This window comes from Rhineura floridana, chromosome 10 (assembly GCF_030035675.1).
Source record: "Rhineura floridana isolate rRhiFlo1 chromosome 10, rRhiFlo1.hap2, whole genome shotgun sequence".
Lineage (NCBI taxonomy): Eukaryota > Metazoa > Chordata > Lepidosauria > Squamata > Rhineuridae > Rhineura > Rhineura floridana.
The window spans coordinates 51900925-51928105 of record NC_084489.1 but is presented as its reverse complement, the minus strand read 5'-3'; the positions used below and the strand labels follow the sequence as shown (position 1 = coordinate 51928105).

The 27181-nt window shown below is 42.8% G+C and overlaps 2 protein-coding genes across 19 annotated transcripts in view; one reads left to right on the top strand and one right to left on the bottom strand.

The window, feature by feature from the left end:
* The window catches only part of DYNC1I1 (dynein cytoplasmic 1 intermediate chain 1), a 366417-nt gene extending 356736 nt beyond the window's left edge, over positions 1–9681 (top strand). For all 12 annotated transcript variants that reach the window (XM_061586645.1, XM_061586643.1, XM_061586641.1 and 9 more), the window contains one exon: positions 8929–9681. In XM_061586645.1, the coding sequence (XP_061442629.1) occupies positions 8929–9039 (111 nt within the window). In that variant the 3' untranslated portion in view covers positions 9040–9681. The remainder of the gene's footprint in view (positions 1–8928) is intronic.
* A 5865-nt stretch (positions 9682–15546) lies between these two features.
* The window catches only part of SLC25A13 (solute carrier family 25 member 13), a 155656-nt gene continuing 144021 nt past the window's right edge, over positions 15547–27181 (bottom strand). For all 7 annotated transcript variants that reach the window (XM_061587746.1, XM_061587750.1, XM_061587751.1 and 4 more), the window contains 4 exons: positions 26708–26846; positions 18352–18510; positions 17922–18012; positions 15547–16851 (listed from right to left, as the gene is read on the bottom strand). In XM_061587746.1, the coding sequence (XP_061443730.1) occupies positions 16671–16851; positions 17922–18012; positions 18352–18510; positions 26708–26846 (570 nt within the window). In that variant the 3' untranslated portion in view covers positions 15547–16670. The remainder of the gene's footprint in view (positions 16852–17921; positions 18013–18351; positions 18511–26707; positions 26847–27181) is intronic.

The window sequence follows — 27181 nt, the reverse complement described above, 5'->3', positions numbered from 1 at the left end:
TCTGGCTAAATCGGCATGAGGGACTTCAGCCAGCAGAGCCCAGGCTCTACTGGAAATCTGCCTGTTCCAAACTCTGCTCATCCTGGCAGATCTTGGGTTTGAATTGCTCCCCTAGTCATGCTTTAGCCACTGTAAATGAAGGCAACCACTTAGTCATGCCAGTGGTGTAGTGGGAATATAGCGTAGCTCTGGGCTTCAGAGGAGAAGTGATTATATCATTTGCCAATGTGCAAAGTAATTGAGAAACCCTCTTTGCTCTGCCAAGTGAATGAGGTGATCACAAGGCTTTCAGGTTTTACTCTTGTTTGTGACATACTAGGATAGAGGAAGCTAGCTGATCCTAATATATAATAAACTATGGATCAACACAGCTCCCTACAGTTTTGGACTCTCCCTGGGGGTGTGCTTATGGGCGCTGTCATGAAGAGTGCTTGCATTTTAAAAATGTGCCCACTACACATCTGGTCATGACTAACTTCAGTCTCATTGCTCTCAATGGGACTACAGCATAACTGAGCCAACTCTACATAAACCAACAGCCACACTGAGATAGGTTTAAGACTCCTACTTAACATTTCAGCTTCTTTCTGTCCTTAAAATCCCAAATCTGCTATTGAAAAAAGCAGAAGCTTGAAACATTCAGCTAACGTCTTAAACCTATCTTGGTTTGGTCATCCGGTCATTTACATATTATAATTTAGTGTTTGGCAGTATCCTTCCAGGACCAGAGTCCACTTGCTCACAGTGCTGTTTAATTGCTGACAAGAGCGATTCATGAAGAAATCTTTACATGCAAAATTTTTACAACGAATCTCCTTTCAATATCAAATGAATTTCCTAAGGTTTCTATGCAAACAACTTCAGGATGGTAAACGCTGTGTTTGGAGTAAACAGTTAATAGTTAATGCTCTCCTGAGATAGGATTTCCCCCCCCCTAAAATGCTTCTGTTAAATTGAAAGATTACAAGGATGCTGATAAACCACACTTGGTCTTTATTTTGAACCTTCATCTTAGTCATTATAACCATTTGCCTCGCTGACGCTATTGGAGAAACCAAGCTAAAATTAACCCAAAATCTTTTCTTTGCGGTCCTTAATTAGCCAGCTTTTCAAATCTTTTTAACTAGCTCTCTTGAAGCCAAACATAATTTCGAATGGAATATATAAAAACGAAAACACCGGGGTGGGAATTTTAGTAAATCTACATTCCTGGTTTCAAATAAAGGCTTGTTTGTTGAGGGGGGAAAACCCCAGTGAAATAGATGTGAAAGCAGTGCTGCCCAAAGACATGTTTGTCTCTCAAATGGAAAATTGAGTTGCTGTAAACCGCCCAGACAGCTTTGGCTATGGGGCGGTATACAAATACAATAAATAAATAAATAAATAAATGAAATGAAAATAGCACCTCTCTGACATTCATTTTTGTAAAATGACATGCAGAGATAGATGACGATTGGTACCACCTCTGGAATCTGTATCTTGAGGCCACTGCAGCTGTATACACATCATACATTTAAAGCACATTTATAAGAATCTTGGGAACTGTAGTTTGCTAAAGAAGCTGGGAATGGTAGCTCGGTGAGGGGTAAATTATAGTTCCCAGGATTCTTTGGAGAAAGTCATGTGGTTTAAACGTATGCTGTGTACGCAGCCTGTGTCCCTCTGCTCCTTGATGGAGCCAGCCCTGAACAGAGGATAAACCAATGGTAGAACAATAACCATAGGTTTCCTGAGCTATATTAGTTTTCCACATTTAATGTCCAGCCAACTTAGTCCAGCTCCAAGTTATTTGTTGGCTATAATGACTTAGGCTGCAGTCCAATACATGCCTACTCAGAAGTAAGTGTCATTGGGTTCCATTGGACTTACTCCCAGGTAAATGTGTTTTGGATTGCAGCCTAAGGCCCCATCCACACTATATATTTAAAGCAGTACCATACCATTTTAAACAGTAGCAGAGCTATAATTTCCAGAGTTGCCTTAAGAGGGATTGATTGGAAATTGTAGGTCTGTGAGAGGAATAGGGGTCTCCGGAGAACTCTCAGCACCCATAGCAAACAACAATTCCCAGGATTGTTTCAGGGAAGCCAGAACTGTTTAAAATTGTATGATACTGCTTCAAATGCATAATGCAGATCAGGCCTAGAGTTTGTACACCACATGGCTAGGAGAGAAATACACACCATCACATGCAAAGGTTCTCAATTTAAATTCAACACATCTTCGTTTTGCTGCTGAACACCACGGTCACTTTCGGACCTAGATGCCTGAATACTGGAGGCTGATGTGCAGAAATTATCAATAAGGAAAAAGCACTCCTGTGATTTGTCAGAAATACCTGCTCTTAAAGAGAGCTGAAGTGTTAGCTTCTGCTTGCAAGACAAAAATAAATAAATAAGTCAGTCTCACGGAGCTGCTTATCTCCTGCCTCCACTACACACACACACTATTGACCTAAGTCACAAAATGGTCTTTTTATTTATTTATTTATTTATTTATTATTTCAATTTATATACCGCCCTTAGCAAAATAGCTCTCAGGGCGGTGAACAAACAAGATAAAATACAATATATCATAATAAAATACAAAAACATATACAAACAAACAACAAAAAGCACAGCAAAAACAAAATAAATACTACAAAAATTAAAAATACAGATTAAAAGATTAAAAAAGATTAAGAAGATTAAAATGCCTGGGAGCATAAAAAGGTCTTTACCTGGCGCCGAAAAGATGGAAGTGTAGGCGCCATGCGTACCTCTTCGGGGAGGCTGTTCCACAACTCAGGGGCCACCACAGAAAAGGCCCTAGATCTCGTAACCACCCTCCGGGCTTCCCGATGGGTTGGTACTCGGAGGAGGGCCTTAGATTCTGAACGAAGTGAGCGGGTAGGTTCATAGCAAGAGAGGCGTTCCACAAGGTATTGAGGTCCCACGCCGTGTAAGGCTTTATAGGTCAAAACCAGCACCTTGAATCTCGCCCGGAAGCAAATAGGAAGCCAGTGCAGACGCGCCAGGGCAGGTGTTATATGCGAAGACCGACTGGTCCTCGTCAATAATCTGGCAGTTGCGTTCTGCACCAGCTGAAGCTTCCGAACTGTCTTCAAGGGCAGCCCTACGTAGAGCGCATTACAGTAATCCAATCTTGAAGTTACCAGAGCGTGGACAACGGAGGCGAGGTCGTCCCTGTCCAGATAGGGGCGTAGTTGGGCTACCAGACGAAGATGGTAAAACGCATTCCATGCCACCGAGGCCACTTGGGCCTCGAGAGACAAGGAAGAATCGAGAAGAACCCCCAAACTACGTACCTGTTCTTTCAGGGGGAGTGTAACCCCATCCAGAACAGGGTAAGCATCCACCATCTGAGCAGGGAAGGTGTTCACCAACAATGTCTTGGTCTTGTCTGGATTGAGTCTCAGTTTATTAGCTCTCATCCAGTCCATTATCGCGGTCAGGCAATGGTTCAGCACATCAACAGACTCACCTGAGGAAGATGAAAAGGAGAAATAGAGCTGCGTGTCATCAGTGTACTGATGGCAACGCACTCCAAGACTCCTGATGACCGCACCCAGAGGCTGCATGTAGATGTTGAAAAGCATGGGGGACAAGACCGATCCCTGGGGGACTCCACAATGGAGAGTCCATGGTGTCGAGTGATGTTCCCCAAGCACTACCTTCTGGTGACGATCCGCGAAGTAGGAGCGGAACCACTGCCAAGCAGTGCCCCCGACACCCAACTCCGCGAGTCTCCCCAGGAGGATACCATGGTCAATGGTATCAAACGCCGCTGAGAGATCAAGGAGAATCAATAGAGTCACACTCCCCCTGTCCCTCTCCCGACAAAGGTCATCATACAGGGCGACCAAGGCTGTTTCGGTGCCAAAACCGGGCCTGAAACCGGATTGAAATGGATCTAGATAATCGGTTTCATCCAAGAGCGCCTGGAGTTGGCTGGCAACCACCCGCTGCAAAACCTTGCCCAAAAAAGGGACGTTCGCCACCGGTCTATAGTTATTCAAATTATCTGGGTCCAAGGAGGGTTTCTTTAAAAGAGGTCTCACTACTGCCTTCTTGAGGCTACCAGGGACTACTCCCTCCCTCAAGGAGGCGTTAACCACTTCCTTGGCCCAACCGGTGGTCCCAGCCCTGCTAGCTTTCACTAGCCAAGATGGGCAAGGATCCAGAACAGACGTGGTTGCCCGAACCATTCCAAGCACCTTGTCCACTTCCTCGAGCTGCACCAACTGAAACTCATCCAATAAAGAAGGACAAGGCTGTGCTCCGGACACTTCAATGGATTCATCTGTCACAACATCAGAGTCAAGGTCCCTGCGGATACATGCGATCTTATCTTGAAAGTGTCCAGCAATTTCGTTGCAGAGGGTCTCAGATGTTTCCATAGTATCGTGGGGGCCAGAGTGTAAGAGCCCTCGCACGACTTTAAAAAGCTCCGCTGGGCGGCATAAAGATGATCTAATAGAGGCAGCAAAATAGAGCTTCTTTGCTGTCCTTACCGCTTTTGTATACAACTTATTGGTGGCACTTACCAAAGCATAGTTGTATCCACTGGGAGTTTTCCTCCATCTGCACTCCAGCCTCCTCCTCTCTTGTTTCATCGCTCTTAGCTCCGGAGTATACCACGGAGCTGTATGAGCTCGACACCAGAGGGGGCACGCGGGAGCGATCGTGTCAATAGCCCGGGTCAGTTCCGTATTCCACAGTGTGACCAAGGCCTCAACAGAAGCACCAGTCCTATCAGCCGGAAAATCTCCCAGAGCACTCTGAAAACCTACGGGATCCATCCGGCTCCGGGAGCAGATCAACTTAATAGATCCTCCACCTTTGCAGAGGGAAAGAGCCGCTGTGAGTCTAAATCTCAACAAGCGGTGATCTGTCCATGACAATGGGGTAGATGAAAAACACCCCACCGTTTTTGGATGTTATATATGCAATGGGTGCTGCTATTGTCTGGAGCGAAAGAGAAATGGTTGCCACAGCTGAATCCATGCTAAACAGATTCAGTAGATGACACTGTTGTGGTACAATACATTCAGCCCTCCAAGAATGTGAAGAGACAAAATGTTTTGCAGTCCTATTTAACCATTCTGCACATGATGCTTGTGTGTTGAAGGCATAATTAGTTTGGCTTCATTGGAGGCTTTAGCCATAGTGAGCAATTTTGCAAATGCTGTGGCAGCATTCTAGAACTGATGAAAAGGTCACTTTTCTGAAACTGGCAAGTTCTAAATTGACCTAGCTTAATATCATTATGTGTCGCTTTCCCCCAGTTTTTGCCTGAGCATTCTTTTCAGTTGTGCTACTCCAAACTGGAACAGGTTCCGAGGAGGGAAACAAGGATGATCAGGGAACTGGAAACAAAGTCCTATGAGGAGAGATGGAAAGAACTGGGCATGTTTAGCCTGGAGAAGAAAAGACTGAGGGGAGATATTATAGCACTCTTCAAGTACATGAAAGGTTGTCACACAGAGGAGGGCCGGGATCTCTTCTCGATTGTCCCAGTGTGCAGGACATGGAATAATAGGCTCAAGTTGCAGGAAGCCAGATTTCAACTGGACATCAGGAAAAACTTCCTGTTAGAGCCATACGACAATGGAACCAATTACATAGAGAGGTAGTGGGCTCTCCGACACTGGAGGCATTCAAGAGGCAGCTGGACAGCCATCTGTTGGGAATGCTTTGATTTGGACTCCTGCATTGAGCAGGGGTTGGACTTGATGGCCTTGTAGGCCCCTTCCAACTCTACTATTCTATGATTCTTTGATATGCTCTGGTCACCCTTATTTAGCAAGGACAGCCAATATTTTCTGATGTCTGACCTCGGTAAACCAATGTTTGCTTTTTGGGAGATGTCTTGTTCATTATGTTAATGCAAGTTGCTAGCATTGTCATTCTCCCAGGTTAAACTTCTCTTCCACTTCTGCAGAATCTCTCGATTAGGCGGATGCATTTCACTTCTGCTGCATGTGCATATAAATGTGCTCTCATGAACCTAAGGCACGGTGCAGTCTGCAACGTCCCAGTTTGCATACATCAATAATGTTTTAGTGCCTTCAGTTTTCCAGATGCTTCAGTCCTTGGCATCTACAGGTAAAGCTGGGAAAGGGCTCCTGTTTGAAACTCTGGAGAGCTGCTGCCAGTCAGGTTAAATAAACAGTACTCAGCTAGATGGACCAGCTGGATATCAGGTAGCTTCTTATGTTAATGGACACACTACTGGTGAATGATATTTCATATGGCTCACATACCGAGTGCCAAGCACTAACATGCTTATAGGAAAGGGACTTTACTGTGCTGAAACAGCGCTTAGATGACAGTGGAAAAGTTGACAATGAGTTTGAGAATAAAACTCCGATGACAGTGGATACAAGTTTGAAGTTGGCTGCTTGTCTTGATTTATTGTTTAAAAACGATACCCCTGCTTTGGCTCCCAAAGCAGCTTACAAAGTAAAAAAAAACATACAATGTACAACATTTAAAACATAAAATAAACCTCAGAAATTAAACCAGCAGAGCAGCTTTCATGGTGCAAAAACCTCATGGAATAAAAAAATAGTTTTAACCTGGTGTGTGAAACTTAACAGGCACAAGGCCTGTCTAATTTCTACTGGGAGGGAGTTCCGCTACACGGAAAGTGAGACTCCTTGTTGACAAGAGTCGTGCTTCTGGTACATGGGAAACCTATGGATAGTGCTACCCCAGAAGATCTCAGCGATCAGCTTTGGACAGATAGGGTAAGGCAGTCCTTAAAGTATAATGGACCTAAGTGGTTCAGGGCTTTGTACACTAGTACAAGAACCTTGAATCTGGCCTGACAGAAGATGGGAAGCCAGTGCAGGTGTTTTAACACTGGGATCATGTGTTGGCAGTAGTCTGTTTCCATCACCATTCTAGCCAGAGCATTCTGCGCTGGCTGAAGCTTCTGGATCTTTTGGAAGCTGGATCGCCCTAGCCCAGTCATTTCTTGCTGGTGTGGCTGTTCCATCTCTCTCTCACGCGCATACGCCCATACCCATGGTCACCTCCTTGTTCTCACATGGAGAACAGGCAACAAAAATGTGCATCCAGACTGGCCCCCTCCATTGAACAGAATGGGAAAGCATCCTTCAGTTAGACAGTGTGTGTATTGGAGCAACTGTAGGTCATTGGATTGGAGTGACTGTGACTTTGGACTAGATGCCAACTAAGGCATTACTCAAAATCTTGTAATACAGCCAATGTAGAGATGTTAAAAGAATAGTATGGTTTTATGACACGCTAGCACAGATGGAACACACACCCAGAACACCCGGTGTGAGCCTTGCTGCTTCCTGTCTTGAAATAGTTCCTTTCCAGACATCTATGCTACATAATGTCTTTAAACAATTACTTTCTCCTACAACCATCCTGAGAGAGATTACAGACTTTACGGAGCTATAAAAATGTGCATGGTTAATTTAAATTCATGTTTTCAGTTTCTAAGGTCGGAGTCTATGAAAATGTACATAAAGGAAGCAGTCTGATTATTGTTTCAATCTTGTTTTGCATTATCTCTCATCAATTGCCAGGCTAGATTCGGCTAGAATGGACTCTGGGCGATTGTCCTATGGTATCACTAAACCAGCATCATATCTTTCCCATTTGAAAAACCTATCCCACTTGGAGCGTACTTTTGTCCTGTCTTCATAAGAGTAATTTTTTTAGAAATGAACAATTTTGGCAAGCCATTTTGACTTTTTACTGGGGGAGGGTGCTCTCATCAGTTGCGTAATATTTGCTTGCTCCAGAGATGCTTAGCATTTTTATGATATCCTCTTCTTTAGCTGCAGCTTGTTTGATAGAGGCAAGGCAAGCTAAGAATCCACCCCCACTCCAAATCTGAGATCCACCCTAGGAGCTACATAAAGATTTTATATAACATGGGGTATATGTTTTTAACATATGTAACCCATCCTAGTGCTACCTCTTAACTGCAATGTTGTATCACTGTGATGTGTCCTGCTGCCACTATAGCAATATTCTTACCTTGATTTATAGCAGAGATGGAGTTCCTGTGGCCCTTCAGATCTTGTTAGACTCCAATTCCTATCAGCCTCAGCCAGCATGGCTTAATGGCCTGGGGTGATGGAAGTTAGAATCCAACAACATCTGGAAGGCCATATGTTCCCTGTCTCTGACTTAGTCCTGGTCTCGTACTGCAGTGGGCCCTTTCATTCCAAGCCAACACTCTCTGGTAACAAGAGTTCTGGGACTCAGGGACTGGGCAGTTAGGCCAGCCCAATACACAGTCATTATCACGATGCATAAATTTAAAGAGCACACACTCAATTTGAGGCAAAAGGGACCAGATTATGGTGGAAGGTGGTTTATAAATTCTACAAATAAATTCTTAACATTGAAAAGTCTAAATATACTTGCCTTAGGCCTATTTCACGTGGCCTAACTAGGAAAGGCTTTCAGTTTGGAAGAATGGTGCAATTTAAATCCTTAACATAATTAAATGTGTTAAATCCATTCCTCCATCTCCATTGCACTAAAACATTTTTACCTTAAAATGATGGTGATGATGGTGGTAGTAGTAGTAGTAATGATATCACCCTAAAATAGGAGTGACTAACCTGTGGCCCTCCAGAAGCTGCTGAACTACACCTCTTACTAGCCCTAGCCAGCAGGGCCAATGGGCAAGATGCTTGTAGTTGTTGTCCAGTAACAACTGGAGGGCCAGAGGTAAGCCACCACTGCTCTCAAATATGAAACTGTTCAAGTGGGTGTGAAAATACCCCACTATTGATTTTTTAAAAATTTAATTGTAGGCTACAGCATTCCTTGATGGGGGTTGCTGCATAAACTCCTGTTGAACCAGTGTAGCTTAAGAGCTCTCTTTGTCAGTAATCTTAATTCCTTCATGTTGTTGTCCATTTAATTGTTGCAGCTTGCCATACCACACAGTGATGAGTGGACCCGATTTGCCCGGACGCTGGTGGAAATCCGGGCCAACAGGACAGACAGTGAAGAAGAAGGAACCATGGAAATATCTGCCTAGAGGGGGGGGGGAGAGAGTGATGTATTCTTCCTTTTGTCCCCACCGGCCCTCCATTGATTACAGTCATGTTCAGTGTCAAAGTCAGTATTGCTGTGGCTTTCAATGCCAATGTTACCACCAGCATTACTCAGAATTCTGATTCCTTCCTATTAATCACACTGTGCTTCAAGCAGCCTGAAAATATCCAGAACATTTTCATGCTTCATATTTCTTTTTAAGAAGTTTGCGAATGAAAGGACAGATCAAACCCAAGTGGGTTCAGTTGTTGCCTGTTAACTCCTTTAGTAGCTGCAGTAACTAGCTAGAAACCTCTGGATAAACTTGGGCTCACGAGCATTTCTGGCACAGTCCTATTAAATCCATATGAAGTCAGATATGATTGGGTACAGATGTGGTGTGCTTCACAACATGGGACTGGGCCAAAGACTTTTAGATGTGGTGTTTCACATGGTGACTTACATTATGAATGGATGTACTATATGAACATTTGCTGCTCCTTATTTATTGCAGTGTGCTGCATGGAACATATTTATTTGAAGGCATTAAAATAAACTATCCTAAAGCATGTGCCTAATGAGCAAACTGTGTTGTCTCCTTAAGCCTGCCAGGGTTGAGTTCCAAACAACTATTACTGGATGTCACTTCCTACTAATATGAAATCTGTAAAAGGATTGGTTGAATAAATGGAAGTTTTTAAAAGTGCTTATTATTTCTAGGTATTTTAACAGTATTTCCTGTACAGTCGGTCCTAGACACTTGTTACAGGTTACCAGTAACAATCTGGAGTGCAGTTCCAGAATTTGACACCGGTATTGCCAGAGGAATGTGTCAACGCTATTCTGTAGCTACATGGGTTAATTTTTTTGTTAAAATTATTTCAATTACTTGCCAATCAGAGAATTGTGACTTCTAGGACAGTAATAAATCGATTAGCTAAACAGTTTTTAGAATAGTGGCAATCAATATTACTTGCTCTGATTTGCATTTGTAAGAAAAATAAATGGATCTTATTGGTGAGATTTCTGTGGACAGGTGCTCCAAGACCCACATGGAAATTGAAACGCTGACCGTGTGCAGCCACACAGGCAGATGCTGTTTTCTAGTGGCAATTAATGTGAGCACATGGGCCAATCTTGTTCTTACCTACCATGCCCACTCAAATTACTGCCAAGTCTGTGAATGCAGCTGACATTACTTCCTCTGTACAGTTGCAACCATTGGGATGGCCCATTGGGAGGACTTTAGAGCAGGGATGAGACTCCTCCAGCTTCCATTAGTCCCAGACAGCATGGGCAATGGTCAGGGATGATGGGAGCTGGGAGTCCAGCAACATCTGGAGGGCCGCAAGTTCCCCATCCCTGTATCAGAGAATCAACCATCCATGCCCCTCTATTCCACAGTTAAATGATGCCAAGTAGGAGTGGGACAGCAGAGAGCATGCGTTGATTAACAGTGTTTAAAGTTGAGGGTTGTGTTTGGATACAGGTTAAGCTCCAAATCAGGAGACACATCGGTGTCTTTCATCCTAACCTACTCAAACTGATCAGAGGACTTGGCCCAGGTATGAGGCTCTGCAGAGACAGCCAAAGGAAAAAAAATAAAACTGCACACTTTGGTCCTACTGTTCACAATCACAATTTTTTTTTGTCTGTATACTTTCGGATATATTCATCTGCCAATTGGCACCATCAATTTTGTCCTTGTGCCAAAATACAGCTGTTGGATCTGCTATCCCCATCTTCCCAGCAAAGTTGCAACGCTGCCTTTCAGGCAGCAAATAGGAATACAATTTAAAGTATACACCGAGAGTGGTTAAAAAACACAATTTGTTCAAGTGCTGTTTCTGGGTTATTTGCTGTGTTTAACTTCCCCAGAGAGTTCCATAATGAAAGTATCTTGAGATTTGCTTATTTCTAAACCAGTCAGTAATTTATTATGTATAATCATTAGATTTAAAATAGGTTCTTTAGCATAAGCAGCACAGTTAAATGTTTCAACTAACATAACGATGCTTCCATTTTTTTTGAAGAAGTGCTTTTACACTGCTTATTTTCCCCAGTGCAGAGCCTAATCAGAATTGACGAGCTGAATGCAAGTGGGCTGCGTTTGTCTGTCTAAATACATCCAGGGATCATCTTGTGGAAGAAGTACTTGGTAACATAGTCAAGAAACTCTGCCCTGAAATGTCGGTGTAGTTAGTGATACGGTTGCTCCCATCAATAGTGCTGCAGTCCTTAGCACAGCCTCAGAAGATACGCTGGTATTAAACCTATATTATGGTTGGGAGACTCAGGTTAAGACAGTAGCGTTTTGCTTAAGGCTAGTATCTTGCTAAGTTTGTGGCAAAGTTGAGGTGTGAACAGGGACGGGATGGGGAGACTGCCCAACATTCAGCTCAAGTTCTCAGCCAGAACACTAGAACTACAATACCAGTATGAGGTCCAGCAAGGCTGTCTAAATGGACATATTCTGCATGTCAGCCCACTTCTTTGTAAGAAGAGCCTTGTGGATGAGCCAAAGGCCCAGCTAGTTCAGTAGCCTGTTCTCACAGCAGCCAGTCAGATACCTATGAGAAGCATATGTCTATGCAGAATTGTATGTAGGATTATAAAATAGGAAGCATCCAAAGATTGTTTCAAATTAATGCTAGGTGCCTAGAACTATATACTTAGAGTGAGGTGTAAAACAAAAACTTTATATAGTGCTGTCCCTCAGATTTTAACTGAGTAAATTTATATATGAATAAAAATGTAATTTAAGTAGCAGGTCTTTGTGGAAGGCAGAAAAGTACCACCTCCCATAAAAAGCTGAAGTGTAAAATAAAGAAAATGAGAGCTATAGTTTGTAGATGGGCCCAGCTGATAAATAACTTAAGAACCATCTTCAGGATCACAGCACACAGTTCTTAAGTTTTTAGGCCCAGTTTATTTGTAATAGTTAAAAAAAAAGGCAAGCTCTGGTGCTGTGAAGATGATTTGTTTGCTGAAGTAAATTTTTCTTGACTCTCCCCCCCCCAACTATCACTTGATGCTTTCCCCCTCTTTGTTCCTGTTCCAGTTCATATGTAAACCATAAGCCACCTTTTGCCAACCCATGTGGAGAACTGAAGTTAAAATTGGAAAAATGAGAAACTCAAGAGAACCGAAATGGACAGTTGCTTCCATCCCTAGAAACCGCAAATGCTGCTTTGCACATAAACATTCTGGCTTGTTTCCTCCTGGTGCGATATAGGAAAAGAGGGGCAGGAGCGCAGGAGCAGAATGCGTTAGTATGTTGCACATTCCTGGTAAGCCATCACATAGGCAAGCCTTTCCTAACCTTTGGATCCCCATATGTTGCGGGACTACAGTTCCCATAATTCCTGACCATTGGCCATGCTGGCTAGGGCTGATGGGAGCTGTAGTGCAGCAACATCTGGGGACCCAAAGGTTGGAGGGTTTATTGTTCTTCTATTATATGTATTTATAAGATTTTGCCATGAAGTCCCAAGATGGGTTACAACAATATAATCTTACAACTAAAAACAAGTTAAACCTTTCTGAACAAAAGCAGCACAATGTAGGTTAAACAAACAACCATACCTTTCAAAGGGCAGGGTAAAGAGATGCTTCTTTGCCGTATGGCAGAAGCTGAACAATGATGTTGCTAGATATACCTCTGTGGGGAAGGGCAGCCACAGCTTAGGGATTGCCGTGGAATGTCCTCTCCCAGACTATTGCTTGCACCTCTGAGGATGGCAGATCTACAAAGGGCACCCCTTCTGCTGATCTTAACACCCAAACTGGGGCTTGCATCCCGTTCCCAGTAGTAGCCACTTAGACACAACTGCTCCCCCTTCACCTATTAAGAACTACAGCAGAGAGTTTTATTCGCTTGAGTTTAGTAGGCATATGGGGGTTTAGCAGATCTGTTAATTCTCCCAGCTTCTGGGTGAACAAACGAAGGATGAGGTGTGTAACAAACAGGTCCCCTTGCTCCACTGCTCCCCCCCTGGCCTCTCAAAGCTGAGATGAGGATGTGGCAAGAGACCCCTCCCAATGCAGATGGCACAAACAAATGTAAGAGGCCCTTGCTCCATTTCTTCCAGGAAAATGGAGACTGCTCCCAAAAATGCTGCCATGTGGCAGGGGCCTCTGGGATAATCTCTTTGTTTCTTGATGGAGGTGTGGCAGTGGGAGGGGATCACTCTCCTGAGCCCCCTCGGGCTCAATACTTCCACCCTTACTGGTGGAAGTGTAGTATGCATGTGGGGCGTAGGAAGAGGACTGTGAAGGAGAGTGGGTGGCTGCGTGGGTCTCCCACTAGGGCTAGAAGGAGCATCCAAGAGTTATGCTCCGCTTCCTCCTCCAGGCATCCCTCCCAATCAGAGTTCATCCCAAAGCTGCTACCACCCTGGGACCTCAAAGTTTCCTCATGGGAGATGCACCCAGCCAATTCAAAGACTGCAACTCTACTTCAAATAGCAAAAGCGTAGCTGATTGGGGCTCTCCTTGTTTAATTAAGCCATAGAACTTTAAACAATCAGTTCTATTAAATCAATAAAAATTGCACTACTCAGATTATATGCCTTGAGGTCGTAATTCACAGACATTTTGATCCTGTTGTGGTTTTAAAAAATCCAAGGCAATATCTTTATTTTATTTTACATCCATTTTATAAAAGTGGGGCTTACGCTTTTAAATTAATCAAGAAATCAGAAGGCTAGGACTGGGGAGGGCAGCTGTGAGAGAACTAGAAAAGGTCCTCAAATGCAAAGATGTATCACTGAACACCAAAGTCAGGATCATTCAGACCATGGTATTCCCGATCTCTAGGTATGGATGTGACAGTTGGACAGTGAAAAAAGCAGATAAGAGAAAAATCAACTCATTTGAAATGTGGTGATGGAAGAGAGCTTTGCATATACCATGGACTGCGAAAAAGACCAATAATTGGGTGTTAGAACAAATTAAACCAGAGCTATCACTAGAAGCTAAAATGATGAAACGGAGGTTCTCATACTTTGGACACATAATGAGAAGACATGATTCACTAGAAAAGACAATAATGCTGGGAAAAACAGAAGAAAAAGAGGAAGGCCAAACAAGAGATGGATTGATTCCATCAAGGAAGCCACAGACCTGAACTTACCAGATCTGAACAGGATGGTTCACAACATGCAGTTGGAGATCACTGATTCATAGGGTCGCCATAAGGCATGGGAGAACAGCCAATGTGGCTTCAGTCACAGATGGCTTGCAGTGCAACTCCTTTCCAAGCACATTAAAATATTTGTTAAAAGCAAGCAAGTGTTGAGATCTCAGTGACTTTTCTTTACTCTGGATCTTGCCATAGTGGATTAAGCAAACTGGCATCTCAAAACCAGTGTTTTCTCCATGCTCAGAATCACCCTGGTTTATTTTGTAAACTAAGAAAAAAATGGGAATTGCTGAATATTGTTGCAAAAGCAGCACTAAAAAAAGGTACAATTTAAAAGGTATTTCAGTAAGGTTACATAGGAAGCCATCATCTACCAAATCAGATGATTGGTCCATCCAGTTCAGTACTGTCCACACTGACTGGCAGCAGCTCTCCAGGATTTCAGACAGGTCATCCTGAGCCCTGCCTGGAGATACAAAGCAGATGCTCTTGCTGAGCTGCAGAGCACTAAAGGACTCTCCTGGAAAAAGATTAGGGGATGATAGAGTACCTGTGTATTTGAAACTAAGACTGATTGTGGGGATAAGAGTTTGATATTCTCTTTCCACGTGAGCACATCATTTAAACTTTGCTCATGTTCACAATTTCAACGGGGGGAGAGAGAAACCTCACAGCAGTTGCCAAAGCAACCAAAACAGAGTTACAAAACCCAATTTTTATTAGGGAGGAAAAAAACCAAACAAATACTATTCCTTGGGATTATAATCTCAATTAACATTTCATCTAGAAACACTATAAATAAAAAGAAAAGGCAGTATAACTGACAGTGCAATCTTATGCATGCAGAGCTCACTCCCAGGAAAGTGAGTATACGATTGCAGCATAAACCCTCTACTGAGTCTGAAAGTGCATCTCGCATGCCATGTCCTTTGGAGAAGGGCCATAGCTCAGTGGTAAAGCATCCATTCCGCATGCAGAAGGTCTCAGGTTCAATCCCTGGCATCTCCAGGTAGGGCAGAGGAAGATTTCTTGTCTGAAACCCTGGCGAGCCACTGCCAATCAGTATAGACAATACTGAGCTAGATGGACCAATGGTATGAGTCAGTATAATACAGCTTCCTGTGCTCCCTTCCAATGTGTGTTGTTCCAAATGGACTCTCTCCACCTAGCCCATGTCCTACACATGCTGGAAGGGTGCATGCATGCATACAGAGCTATATGCAGAGTTGCCTGGACGCGTTTCCATGCACAGAACACTGAGTAGGCCATTCTATAATGTTGGTTCTGGCAAAGGATTTTCTCAGTCTCTATTGATCCTACTAAGCTCTGCAAGGCGCCCCCAAAAAAGGCAAAATATTTATTTTGGTTATTGTTATTTTAAAAAATCTCCTTTTTAATTCAACAAAATTGTAAGAATTTTCACACAAATATTTTCCAATTACAAGCTGGCAGTTAAGGCAGATACCATTGATACAGTGCATGGATTTTTCTATTGCATTTATTTCAACAAGCAGCAGGTTACTCTAAGTGCATTAACACTAAACAAGAATCCAAATAACAGCAGGGCTGGATCCAGCCCCCTTGGGCACAGCCTCCACCATTCACGTTGCGCAGGAGCCCCTAGCAAAATAGCACTGAAAAGGACGAAGAATGTACAGCTACACCTCTGGATGGCTCATGCCTCGTGGTACTGAAATTTCAGTTCATGTAATAAGATGTTCTTCCATAAAGTGCAGAAACTATGGAAAACTACATTTGTCTCCCCGTTCCTCCCCGCCCCCAGCATTCTGACACCAGGGACAGAATATAATGGCTAAACATTTGTCGGTGTGGTTTAAGTTAGAAAAACATGTTCCCCCACAAAAAGCCTCTTAATACAATCCAGGAATGCAACTTGTGCGTGTTGTACATATGTAAAATGTAGTCACACTTGGCAGCGTCAGGTACTCCTCGTACTTACATCTTCTGAATCCTATGGTACAGATGCAAAGTGAATGTGTAACACTTCTTACACACACAATCTAAACCACTCGGCATTGAGCTCCATGATTTCTGTTGAATATCCAACATGCAGCCACGCTGGCAGAACAGCCCTTATTTGAATGCTAGCTGATCATATTTTAATAGCCCCACACCTCCTGGTATGGCCACCACAATACCCTCCCCAAGGTGGAAAAAATGAATTGTGGATGAATGCCTTTACCCAACCAGCCCAACTACATTCACAATCCCAGGTATGTGCAAGTAAAATTAAAAATACATTTGTGGACCCAAACCAATAAGACTACTCTAGCAAAATTTCACAGTGATCTGAGGAAGCACAAAGACCAATGATTTACACTTAAAAGTGGGGGAGAGGCATGGGTGGGAAAGACTTGCAGAGTAGATGATGCTGGGTTGAGATCAAGAAGCTAAAAGAATGAAACATTAAGACTGATCAGACACATGGCTCTTTCCTCAATGCTTGGTAAAAGGATGCCACTGCCTTAGGGTCAAACAGATGCTGCCTGTGAGGTAGGTGGTGAGGACCTAAACCGAGGTAAGTAAAGTCCAAATTTATTTTCAATCCCTGCAAACGTGGCAACGGCCAGCTTGTAGCCCCCAACATGGTCAGGGTTCGGTGCAGGTAGGGTGATTCTTGTTTTCAGAATGGGTTCCGATCCTGCCGGTTTCCTGCAATATTTAAAAGCAAACATTAGGGCTAAATGTAACTGTGATTGTGCAGCCTTTTACCCTAAATTTATTTGAAAATCAGAGCCAATTCCACAGAAAACAAGCTCCCTCCATTTGCTTGGCTGGGACCAAATGCTATTTGGCTTCATCTCTCCCAGAACTCCTTCCATCAGCAGCCATTCCTCCTGGTCATTAATTGGTGTCATCAGTGAACATTGTGGAATTGCTGGTATCTAGTTTTCTTCCCTGGATTAGGGAATGGCTATAGCTCAGTAGTGAACATCTGCCTTGCATACAGAAGGTCCCAGTTCAACCCCTGGCATATCCAGGTAGTGCTGGGAATGCCCCCACTCTGAACCCTGGTGAACTGCTGCCAATCGGTGTAGACAACCAGTGACCTGACTCTCCCCATTCCTTATGCAACCATGCTTTTTAGATTTCAAGCTGTTATTTTTTCAACTTTAGTCTGCTGATGGGGAACCTGTGGCCCTTCAGATGTTGTTGGACTACGACTCCCATCATTCCTGGCTATTGGTCATGCTGGCTAGGCATATGGAAGCTGAAGTCCAACAATATCTGGGGCAGGTGGGGGCACATGTTTTGCATCCCTGTAGGAAAACCAAGTCCTGTTATCCCCAGAAGGTGCCAATAAAGAAGCCTAGTAGAAGTACATTTAAACTACTTGGAAACTCACCCAGTCTGTAGTTCATTGTGTTACCCCTCTTGTATGTAGAGTCTAGACATGGAAAGCTTACATCACTGGTTTTTCATGTCATCTTATGAAAAATCAGTAATGTAAGTCTTAAAAATTACACTAGTGACCAGAGCCTTGTTAATCCCATAACGAATTTTGCAATATTAGTAGTGTGATATCTTCTTCATTACTGTACTCTTTCCACAGAACTTCCCTTTGCTATTTAACGACTTGTTTCCCCCCTTCTTCTTTGCCCTTATGTACGCATCTGGAAGTGACATAAAAATATATATCTGTTCTGAAGCTTAGTGACCTTAAATTCATGGAGAGCATCAAGAGCTCTTTAATACCAACCTGGCCAACCCAACATACTTACACTCCTCCAAAGTCAACATAGAACCATCTCTGCAGAAGCTCGTAAGTCACCAGGGTTACCCCAAACTGAGGAGAGGAGCGAAACACACGAGCTGAAAGGGAAAATGACATAAAAAGAGCCTGCTGGATCAGGCCAATGGCCCACCTACTCCAGCATCCTGTTCCCACAATGGCCAACCAGATGCCTCTGGGAAGCCCACAAGCAGGACCTGAGCACAAGAGCACTCTCCCCTCGTGCGGCTTCTGGCAACTGGCTTTCAGGATCATACTGCCTCTGACCGTGGAGGCAGAGCACAGCCATCAAGGCTAGCAGCCACTGACAGCCTTATCTTCTGTGAAGTTGAAAACACCATGGGACACATTATTGTGCTTCACATGCATTAGGCTTACACGTACCCTTTCTTGTCAAAAGAAGTGTTTTGAAAAGTTACCTGCAGCTCCTTTCCAAAATGCCCTCGGACCTTCCTCTCGTAGGATCTTCCCAAAACAGTCAATGACACCGCTGTACGTTGTTTGTCCTGCACGGGCTGCCACCTGTAACCTTGTCTTGATCACATCTGCAGGGGTCACTAAAGAAGCTGCAGGCATTCCTTCAGATAGGGAGAGGGAAGAAATCAGCTTGTTGCCCTCGCTAGGAAATGGTCAGTTTGCATGTTACTTTTACACTTAGATACTTATTAACATTTTTTATCCAACTTGCCTCAGAAAACATAAGAACCTGCTAGATCAGGCCAGTGTCCCATCTACTCCAGCATCCTGTTCTCACAGTGACCAACCAGATGCCCATGGGAAGCCCGAGAGCAGGACCTGAGTGCAAGAGCACTCTTTCCTTCTGCGGCTTCCAGCAATTGATTTTCAGAAGCATACTGCTTCTATGGAGTCAAGAGCACAGCCATCATGGCAGGTAACAATGTTTACATAAGTATGCAATGACAGCCACACAAACCCAGCCCAATTAAAGGTAGTCGTGAAGTGCTTCTGAAGAGTGCTGAAGTCTGGGGGAAGTTCGGGAAGGAAGGTAGTAGTGGGCAGCCATTTCGATCCCGAATATCAGAAAATGTGAAGGTCTGTGTGCGTGCTCTAGGGATGGGATCCAGTGGCCAGTGCCAGTTTGAAAGCATTTCATCAACGTAACAGGCTGGCATCAATTCAAGTTCATTCTTTATCTGCTAGCCACTACTTTTAGAAATGGAAATGGACTGCCTTCAAGTTGATCCCGACTTATGGCGACCCTATGAATAGAGTTTTCATGGTAAGCAGCATTCAGAGGGGGTTTACCATTGCCTTCCTCGGAGGCTGAGAGGCAGGGACTGGCCCAAGGTCACCCAATGAGCTTCATGGCTGTATGGGGATTCGAACCCTGGTCTCCCAGGTTAATATTGATATTCATATCAATATTTTTAAAGGAAATATCAACATTTTGAAGGAAATATCAATATTTTGATATTAATATTGATATTTTAAAGAAAGTATCAATATTTTGAAGGAAAGATTGATATTTCATTTAAAAATATCAATACTTTGAAGGAGATATCAACATTTTTAAAGGAAATATCAATAAATTATCATTCTTAGAATCTATGTTTTAGAGGCAGACTTGTGCTTTTTTAAAGTCCACTTTCAAAAATAGCTGTTGAAATTAGCTACATTAAAATCTGATCCTCAGTGATTGAGAATAAGCGAATTAATGGAAAACTCAGTACGAAATCCAAACTGGGCAGATTTCCAGCACATCCCTAGCATCTTCTGAAAGAAGGACAGAGATGATCCTTTCTCAGATTGTAGCATTATACAAAGTAGTTTGGTGGTGAATGTTTCTGTATCTCATAAGCTCCTTGTCTATGGAAAGCTAGCATGTTCAGAAGATGGTTCCAGCTCGATCTTCTTCCTGATGCTCCAGTTTTCACGTGCAAGGTATATTGTTTTCATTTGACTTAAGGGAGTACTCAAACACTGTCTTTCCCCTGCATTCTAAAGTGGTACAACTCCAGGAGAACTGTGCTTAAGTTTTATTATTATTTTCTCCAATGAGCTCAAAGTGGAAGACAAACACGGTTCTCACCCTCCAGATTTTATCCTCATAACAACCCTGTGAGGTAAGTGAGGCTGAGAGACAGTGACTGGCGCAAGGTCACCAAGTGGACGAGTGGAGATTTGAACTTTGGTCTCCCAGGTCCTAGTCCAATACTCTAACAGCTACAACACAGGTTCTCAGTTTTGTCCTTTCTTTGGGTGCCTCCAAACAGCAATTATATGCAGGAGGGATTCAAACACATACTGGGAAATTTAGGTTTCTGCAATTAAAGTGAATTAAAAGTGCTCTGTTGCTCTAGAGCAACAAATCCCATTTTAAAAAGTAACAGATTTCTTGTGGTTTGTAAAATAACAGGGAAGTGCGCTGAATGTCTAGGGTGAACGAATGATTAATGGGTAGACATATAAACACTCCGCAAGCAAATCAGGATAAATACACATTGTCATAGAATCTCCTGGCATACTTGCACAACAAAGACCAGGTACAATCTAACCTCTGTGAAAGCTTTGTGCAAGCAAATTGGGATGAATGCTCAAGAAATGCCTGGAGGGGACCTCTCTGTCTCTCTCTGGGGACATGTAGATCAGCTGAGGAGCATGGATTTTTGCCTCAGCCAGGTGGGAAAAAAAGCCTGTGAAGGGGAGAGAGGGGCAAACTGGAGAGACGGACAGCTTGGCTTTATTTTCTTTTTAAGTTGGGAGGCAAACAGAAGTGTTCAATAAAATGTCTCAAGCTGGCAGAGTGCCTAAGTTCACTTTTGGGTGGTAGAAGTCAGTTCCTCTGTGGTTTCTGGCATTTGCCCTTCTGCGCAGAGGACTGGAAATCTCCACTTTCTCTACTTCGGGGCTACATCCTCTGAAAAGTCTTGCTAAACTCAAAACAGGCAGGCAGGTGAGCAACCCGCCAAAATAAAAATAAAATAAAAATCTCAAACCCCAACTCAATAATGTTCATGTTTTCCTTTAGGCATATGCACATTTTTTCAGTGTCTAATATCTTCAGCAAACTCTTATTGGAAGATTTACGCTGGCAAATAAACTACGGAAAGCAACAAATATTGAATTATCAGCAGTGAAAGGGCCACAATCCTCAAACACAGTCTCTCTCCAGCAGGACGACCCAAATCAAAAGAGGCATCTTGGATGGTTTTAGGACTCAAACTAACAATTTTTCAAACTAGTCTAATGAAATAATCCATATTTAGATTTAAAGAAAAAATGGGAGTAAAGGACAAAAATAAAGCGAGACTGTATTCAAAAACAGTGTCTCTTCTGATTTTATTACTTTTCCATTTTGCATCAGTTCCAAACCAGCTTGGTCAGATGAAGATGCATAAATCTCCTTTGCCTTTTCTTTTTCTTCTTCTTCCCTCTAAAACTTAATAATTCTGTAACAGTTTTTGTCCAAACCAATGTGGTCTGGCTCCAGAACATAATCTCACTTTTTTAGTAGACTGCTTTGAAAGAGATGTAAAAGTATGTGTTTATCACTAAAATAGGAACTGGTCCTCCTCTCCCAAAACCCTTAAAAAAAGAAATAAAGTAAAAAAAACACACTGTGCAAACTTTCATATTTGAAAATTTGGCAGATGAAGTCTCGCCTTAACATGATCAGTGTTTCCCTTTAGATAGTCCACAAGTGATCCATTCCACCTCTGCTTATGAGGCATGGAAGCTGGACTATCACTCTTTAGATTAGCTAAAAACTTGCAAACACAGCAGCCATGTAGACAGTCCCCCTATGGAGGTGGTAATTCACAGAAACAATGCCTCCATGTGAGTGTGGTCTGGCTGCCAACCAGCTAGAAGCCCTGTTTGCTTCCAAGGCACTCCCCTTGGGGACATCAGCAAGTGTGAACTAGCCCTGAGCTTTGCGGTACAATTCCCAAATAGTTTCCACATTATTCACATTTTTATAGGACAACTATCTGCAAGAATTCTAAAATTATAACCCAGGATTTTTCAGAATATCTTTTAATTGCAAAAGTCTGGGCACCCTCCATTGAGTTAAATACCCCAACTGACATAGGTTATGAAGCAGGCATTGTACTGGGGAGTAAAAACTCTTTTGGCAAGAAGAGTGGAATAATAATAATAATAATAATAATAATAATAATAATAATAATACAACCTAAGACACTTCTTCCGCCATTGCTAGAGAATATGATCAAATCTTCAAAAGAGAAATTAATAACTCTGTATTCTTATTCTCCATGACTCATGGAGGGCATTTTGAGTCGTGAGGGGCCTCTCACCATGCCCAAAGTGGAAGAGCAGGCTCTCAATCTGTTTTACACATTTGCCAAAGAGGCACCTAGAAGAGAAAACTTTGACGGAAGGAAAGCCGCTAGGGCTATATGCCATCATTGCCGTAAGAGAGGGTGTAGAAAACCCCACAAGTAGAGTGCTGGGAGAACCCTTCACATGTGCAGGCTCCCTGGGCAGTAGAAATGGGTGGGATGCCCTCCATGAGGCATGGAGTTTAGGGATTCATGGCAAGTAACTTTTCCCCCTGACTCAGAGGGGCATTCCAAGATTCTTTGGGATATCCAGGTGCCCTCTGGATGAGGATCAAACAGGCCACTCCTTTTTGTAATACGCTCTTCCCAAAGACTGCACAGCCTGAGTAGTATGTGTCAATTTTGTAGCATTTTTCCTTATATTACTTTTAGCCCAATAATGTCATCCTTGCTTTTGTAAGTATCTGCTGCTCATTCCTAACCCCCCAACCCCAGTTCTATACTGCACAATAAGAGACTCGAGTCACTGCCCAGAACAGTAATCACCTAATGAAAGATGACCTCAAATGGAAATATAGTTAATAAAAAAACAGGATAAAATCCACATTACTTTGCATTTTCTAACCCTATACTGGCAAATACTGATAAAGAGAGGCTACTTCTGTGGCTGAACTTCAAAGAGATAGTTATCGCAGTCTGCAATCACTTAACAATGGGCAGAGAAAGAAAAATTAGAAAATCTAAGAAACGACTTGGCTTAACATACTGGCTTGGGTTTCAAGCCTAGATAGGACAGAGCTCAAAAACTGTTTTGTTCCATTATGTTGGGTTACAATTAACCCAGCTTTAAATCCATATTCTTCTGGTTATTCTTTACAACCTGTATATTTTTTAAAATCAGCATGAAATTGTTTTCCTTATGTAAAGATTTACAAACCGAGCAGTTTTTAACAACTGCATTTCTTGTGGATTTTATGTCTATCCCTGTATCACAGAGTTAATTAGCTATATTACAGAATATGAGACTTTACAAGTCATAAATAAATAAAAAACCACCCATTGTAGAATGGTGCCTGCTATCAGTGCTGGGTTAGCTGTATGCAGACAGCAGACAACCTCCCAAAGGAGTTGGCTGCCAAGAGTATATATTACACCAGAGATATACATTAAGAGGGTACCCCTTGTTAATCTCATGATGGGAGACATAGGGCCTTATTTTAATCAGAAAATTAAAAATTGTGCCCAGAGCATTGGTACAGATAATATGGGTAACATCTTCCACAGCTTACTGTTGGGGAAAGAAAATCTAAACAAGGAAATGTACCCAATCGAAAGGTATTTTCCCAGGTGAAGAAGTTATTCCACAGTATTTGGAGTACTGCAGTATGGTGTATTTTGCTATGACCCATTTTAAAATAGATTGTAGGCCTTAGCCTGAAGGAAGAATTGAAGGACATACAAAGAGTCCTGCAGGATCAGAGCTAAGGGTAATCTAATCTAGTAATCTGTTCTACCCATGGCCAACCAGATGCCTATGGGAAGCTCAAAAGCAGGAGATGAGGACAATGGCACTCTTCTGAGAGTGACCCCAAGGCAAATGGTATGCAGAGAATACTGCTTCCTGATATGGGAAAGAGATACTGACAACTGTATCCCACATGAATTTGTCTAATCACCATTTAAAACCATCCAAGTTGGTGGCTGTCAGTAACCACATCTTGTGGTAGCAACTTCCATAATTTAACAAGGCACTATGTCCTGAATTTTCCACCATTCGGCTTAGCTGCATTGATTCCAAGTTCTAGTATTATCAGGAGGAAGAAAAATGTCTCACTCTCCACTTTCTCCAGGCCGTATATAATTTTACATACCCCCATCCCCTCTATACTCACTTTTTTTTCAAAACTACACAGTACTAAATATTGTAAATCTTTTCTCATAGGGGAGTTGTTCCAGCCCCATGATCATTTCAGCAGCTCCTTCCTGCACCTTTTCCAGCTCTACAACGTCCTGTTTGAGGTGCGGCGACCAGAACTGTACACAGTATTCCAAGTGTGGTTTGAATAAATAATTTGAATATACTTGACTGCTTAGTCATCAGTGAATGGACTTTTTTTTCATGTACAAAAAATTAATGCATCCAAGCTTACATTCTTGAAGCCTGGCCGCTCCCAATTAACAAAATGAAACAATGCTGTGAATATTCCTAATGTGAGCATTTGGGAAATCATCACAGAGAAGTGCGAAATACAGAACAGCCATCTGCAGAAAGTCAGCCTATTTAAAATACTAGCTGCCTCAACAGTTTATTTACTGACCAGCCCTGCAGACCACTAGGTTGTAATCCTCCAAACTAAGTGACAAGACACAAGTCTGTGCAGGCAAATGGAAGAGCCAGGAGTGCAATAATATCTTGAATCACTTTTGTTACCAATAGCAGAAGTGGATAATCTAGGCATCAGTCGTAAACCTTTTTGGCTGCAAAGAACATCCAGATATTACATCCTGCCTTTTTAAACCATACATGTTGAGTGCAAAAATATGCCAAGGGAAAAAAGAAGAAAAAGGTGTGAGAGAGACCATGTAGAACTCTGTCTGGAGTATTTGGTACAGATTTCTTGTAGCAGAGCCCAAAGCTGAAAGAGCTGAATGCAGAGGTCAATGCCTGCGGCTTCAGAAACAGGATCAGTTAGCTTCAGTACTCTCCCACTTGGAAGACAGAAGGCAAAATGCTCAATGCCTGCTTTTTCTAGGCTAGCGTGCGAGAGTGCAGCATTCTGAACTGTGACTCTACACAGGGCCCCTTGAGCTGCTTCGCAGAAGGACAGAAAAGAAGCATTTGCTATTTGCCTTTTCATTCCATGCAGAAGAGGCCTGGCTTCCCCAGAGCCATTGCATTTCTATTATCTATCATAATAACAGGGCTTCACCTTTTAGATAGATTTATATGCAGGATTTCAAATATGCTGCTTTAAACATATGCTGATTTGAGGCACACTGGATAGCTATGTTTTTATTTTATATATAACATCTTTCTTTTAAAAGAGAGATTTCCCCTCCCTCCCCTTCCAACAGTCAATGAAGTTTATAATGTTGGTTGATGGCTTCTTTTTTTTCTTTTTACCGCAGTGGCTTGGTCTCCCCCTGTTGGAAGCACACATAGATTCTTGACATGCAGTTGGAATCTATCTTAAAATGACATTCAAATGCCTGATCAGGGAGACAGCAAAAATAAGAATATTTTTATGAGCCTCTTTTACATCAACACCTTTCATAGCCATTCAACGCCCCCGCCCAACTGCCTTGGTAAAAGAGCTCTATATGTTACCATTTCAACATTCCAATCTATCTTCTCATAGACCGAGATAAAAGAGACTGAAAATCGAAGATGTTCTAGATGTAGAGTGGTGCAATGCTTGGCTAACTGTGTGTTCCCAGCTAACAGGGGATGACTGCCTGTAGCGTACGACACCAGGACTCCAGCAAACGCAACAGCTCACTAGGACACAATCCAGTATCTAGCCAGGCCACTAACCACCAGCATCTAGTAGCCAGGATTGTAATATTTTTGAACATGGAACATACGTTTTTGATTACTGCCATTTCACAGACCTATTCCTTCACGTATTCACCTCTAGCTTCTAAAAAAACATTAATGTGCATTTACTGCTACATCATTATGTGACAAAGAGTTCCTTAGGTCGTATTATGCATTATGCGAGATCACATACCTCCTTTCATTTGGCTTAAACAGGCTGCCAACCAATTTTATATATCCCAACTTTTTTCTTCATTATTATTTGGAGAGGAAATAGTTGTAACAAAATTCCAGAAACCTCTATCACAGCTATGTTCCCTGATGTATCAGAGTTCAGTCATGGTATATATAGGAGGATACTGTCCTTTATGGATATGTGTGCAAGGAAATTGGGAGTACTAGGAGAAGAAAGCATTTGGGGTCTCTGCACACAAACCTCAGGTCATGTAATCTGGTTATGCTAGTGCAGAGGTAGGCATGATAGTTTTGCTATCTCTCTTTGCAATGCAAGCAAACAGTCCCAGATTCAAATCCTAGCATCTTCACTTAGAAGGAAACTGGTGGCAGCTGATGGGATAGTCCTCTGCCTCAGACTCTGGAGAGCCTCTGCCAGTTAGCACAGAATCTAGGGGTAGTCAATGTGGTGGCCTCGAGATGTTGCTGGACCCCAGCTCCCATCATCTCTATCCATTGGTCATGCTGATTTGGCCTGATGGGATTAGGAGTCAAAGAATATCTGGAGGGCACCTAGTCAATTATCCCTGTGCTAGTTCTAAATATTCACATCTTTGTTCACGATGTTGATTTCTCAAAACTATGGGCCAGTCCACACCCATGGAGATTCCACTGCTGGATAAAGTCCATGTTCCTGTTCCTGACCCAACTGGAGATAGCTTAAACTATTCAAGTGCCCTATCGATTCAAGATCTACAGAGGCCAAAGGCTCTATAATGTTACAACAAAAACATTGCTTACCAGCTATTGCTCCAGCTAGAAGCAAAGATCCAGGGCCCACCTGCCCATCTTCACTTGCAAAAGCCGATTTTGTGTGTGCGTAACAGGGGAAGTAAATGGCAGAGAAGGGGATGTCGCGAAGAAAACATGCCTTGGCTCCCTAGGACAGGAAAAAAACAAACAAAAAACAGAAGACCATAAAAAAGCTGTTTTATGGACAGGACCACAGCAAGACCACCATCTACCTGTGTGAGTTTCTGCAAGACCTGCTCCCTGCATTTCTGGCTAATTTCCACCTGGCCTGGAAGGGTGGGGCCCTGTCTCTCTCCAGCTACAAAAGCAGCAACTGCTGAAGGAGCCAGAGACCATCTACCTATGTGAGTTTCTGCAAGACCTGCTCCCTGCATTTCTGGCTAATTTCCACCTGGCCTGGAAGGGTGTGCGTGAACCTGCTGCTTGGGATGTCTATAGACTACTGGGGTTAGTTGTTTTGGG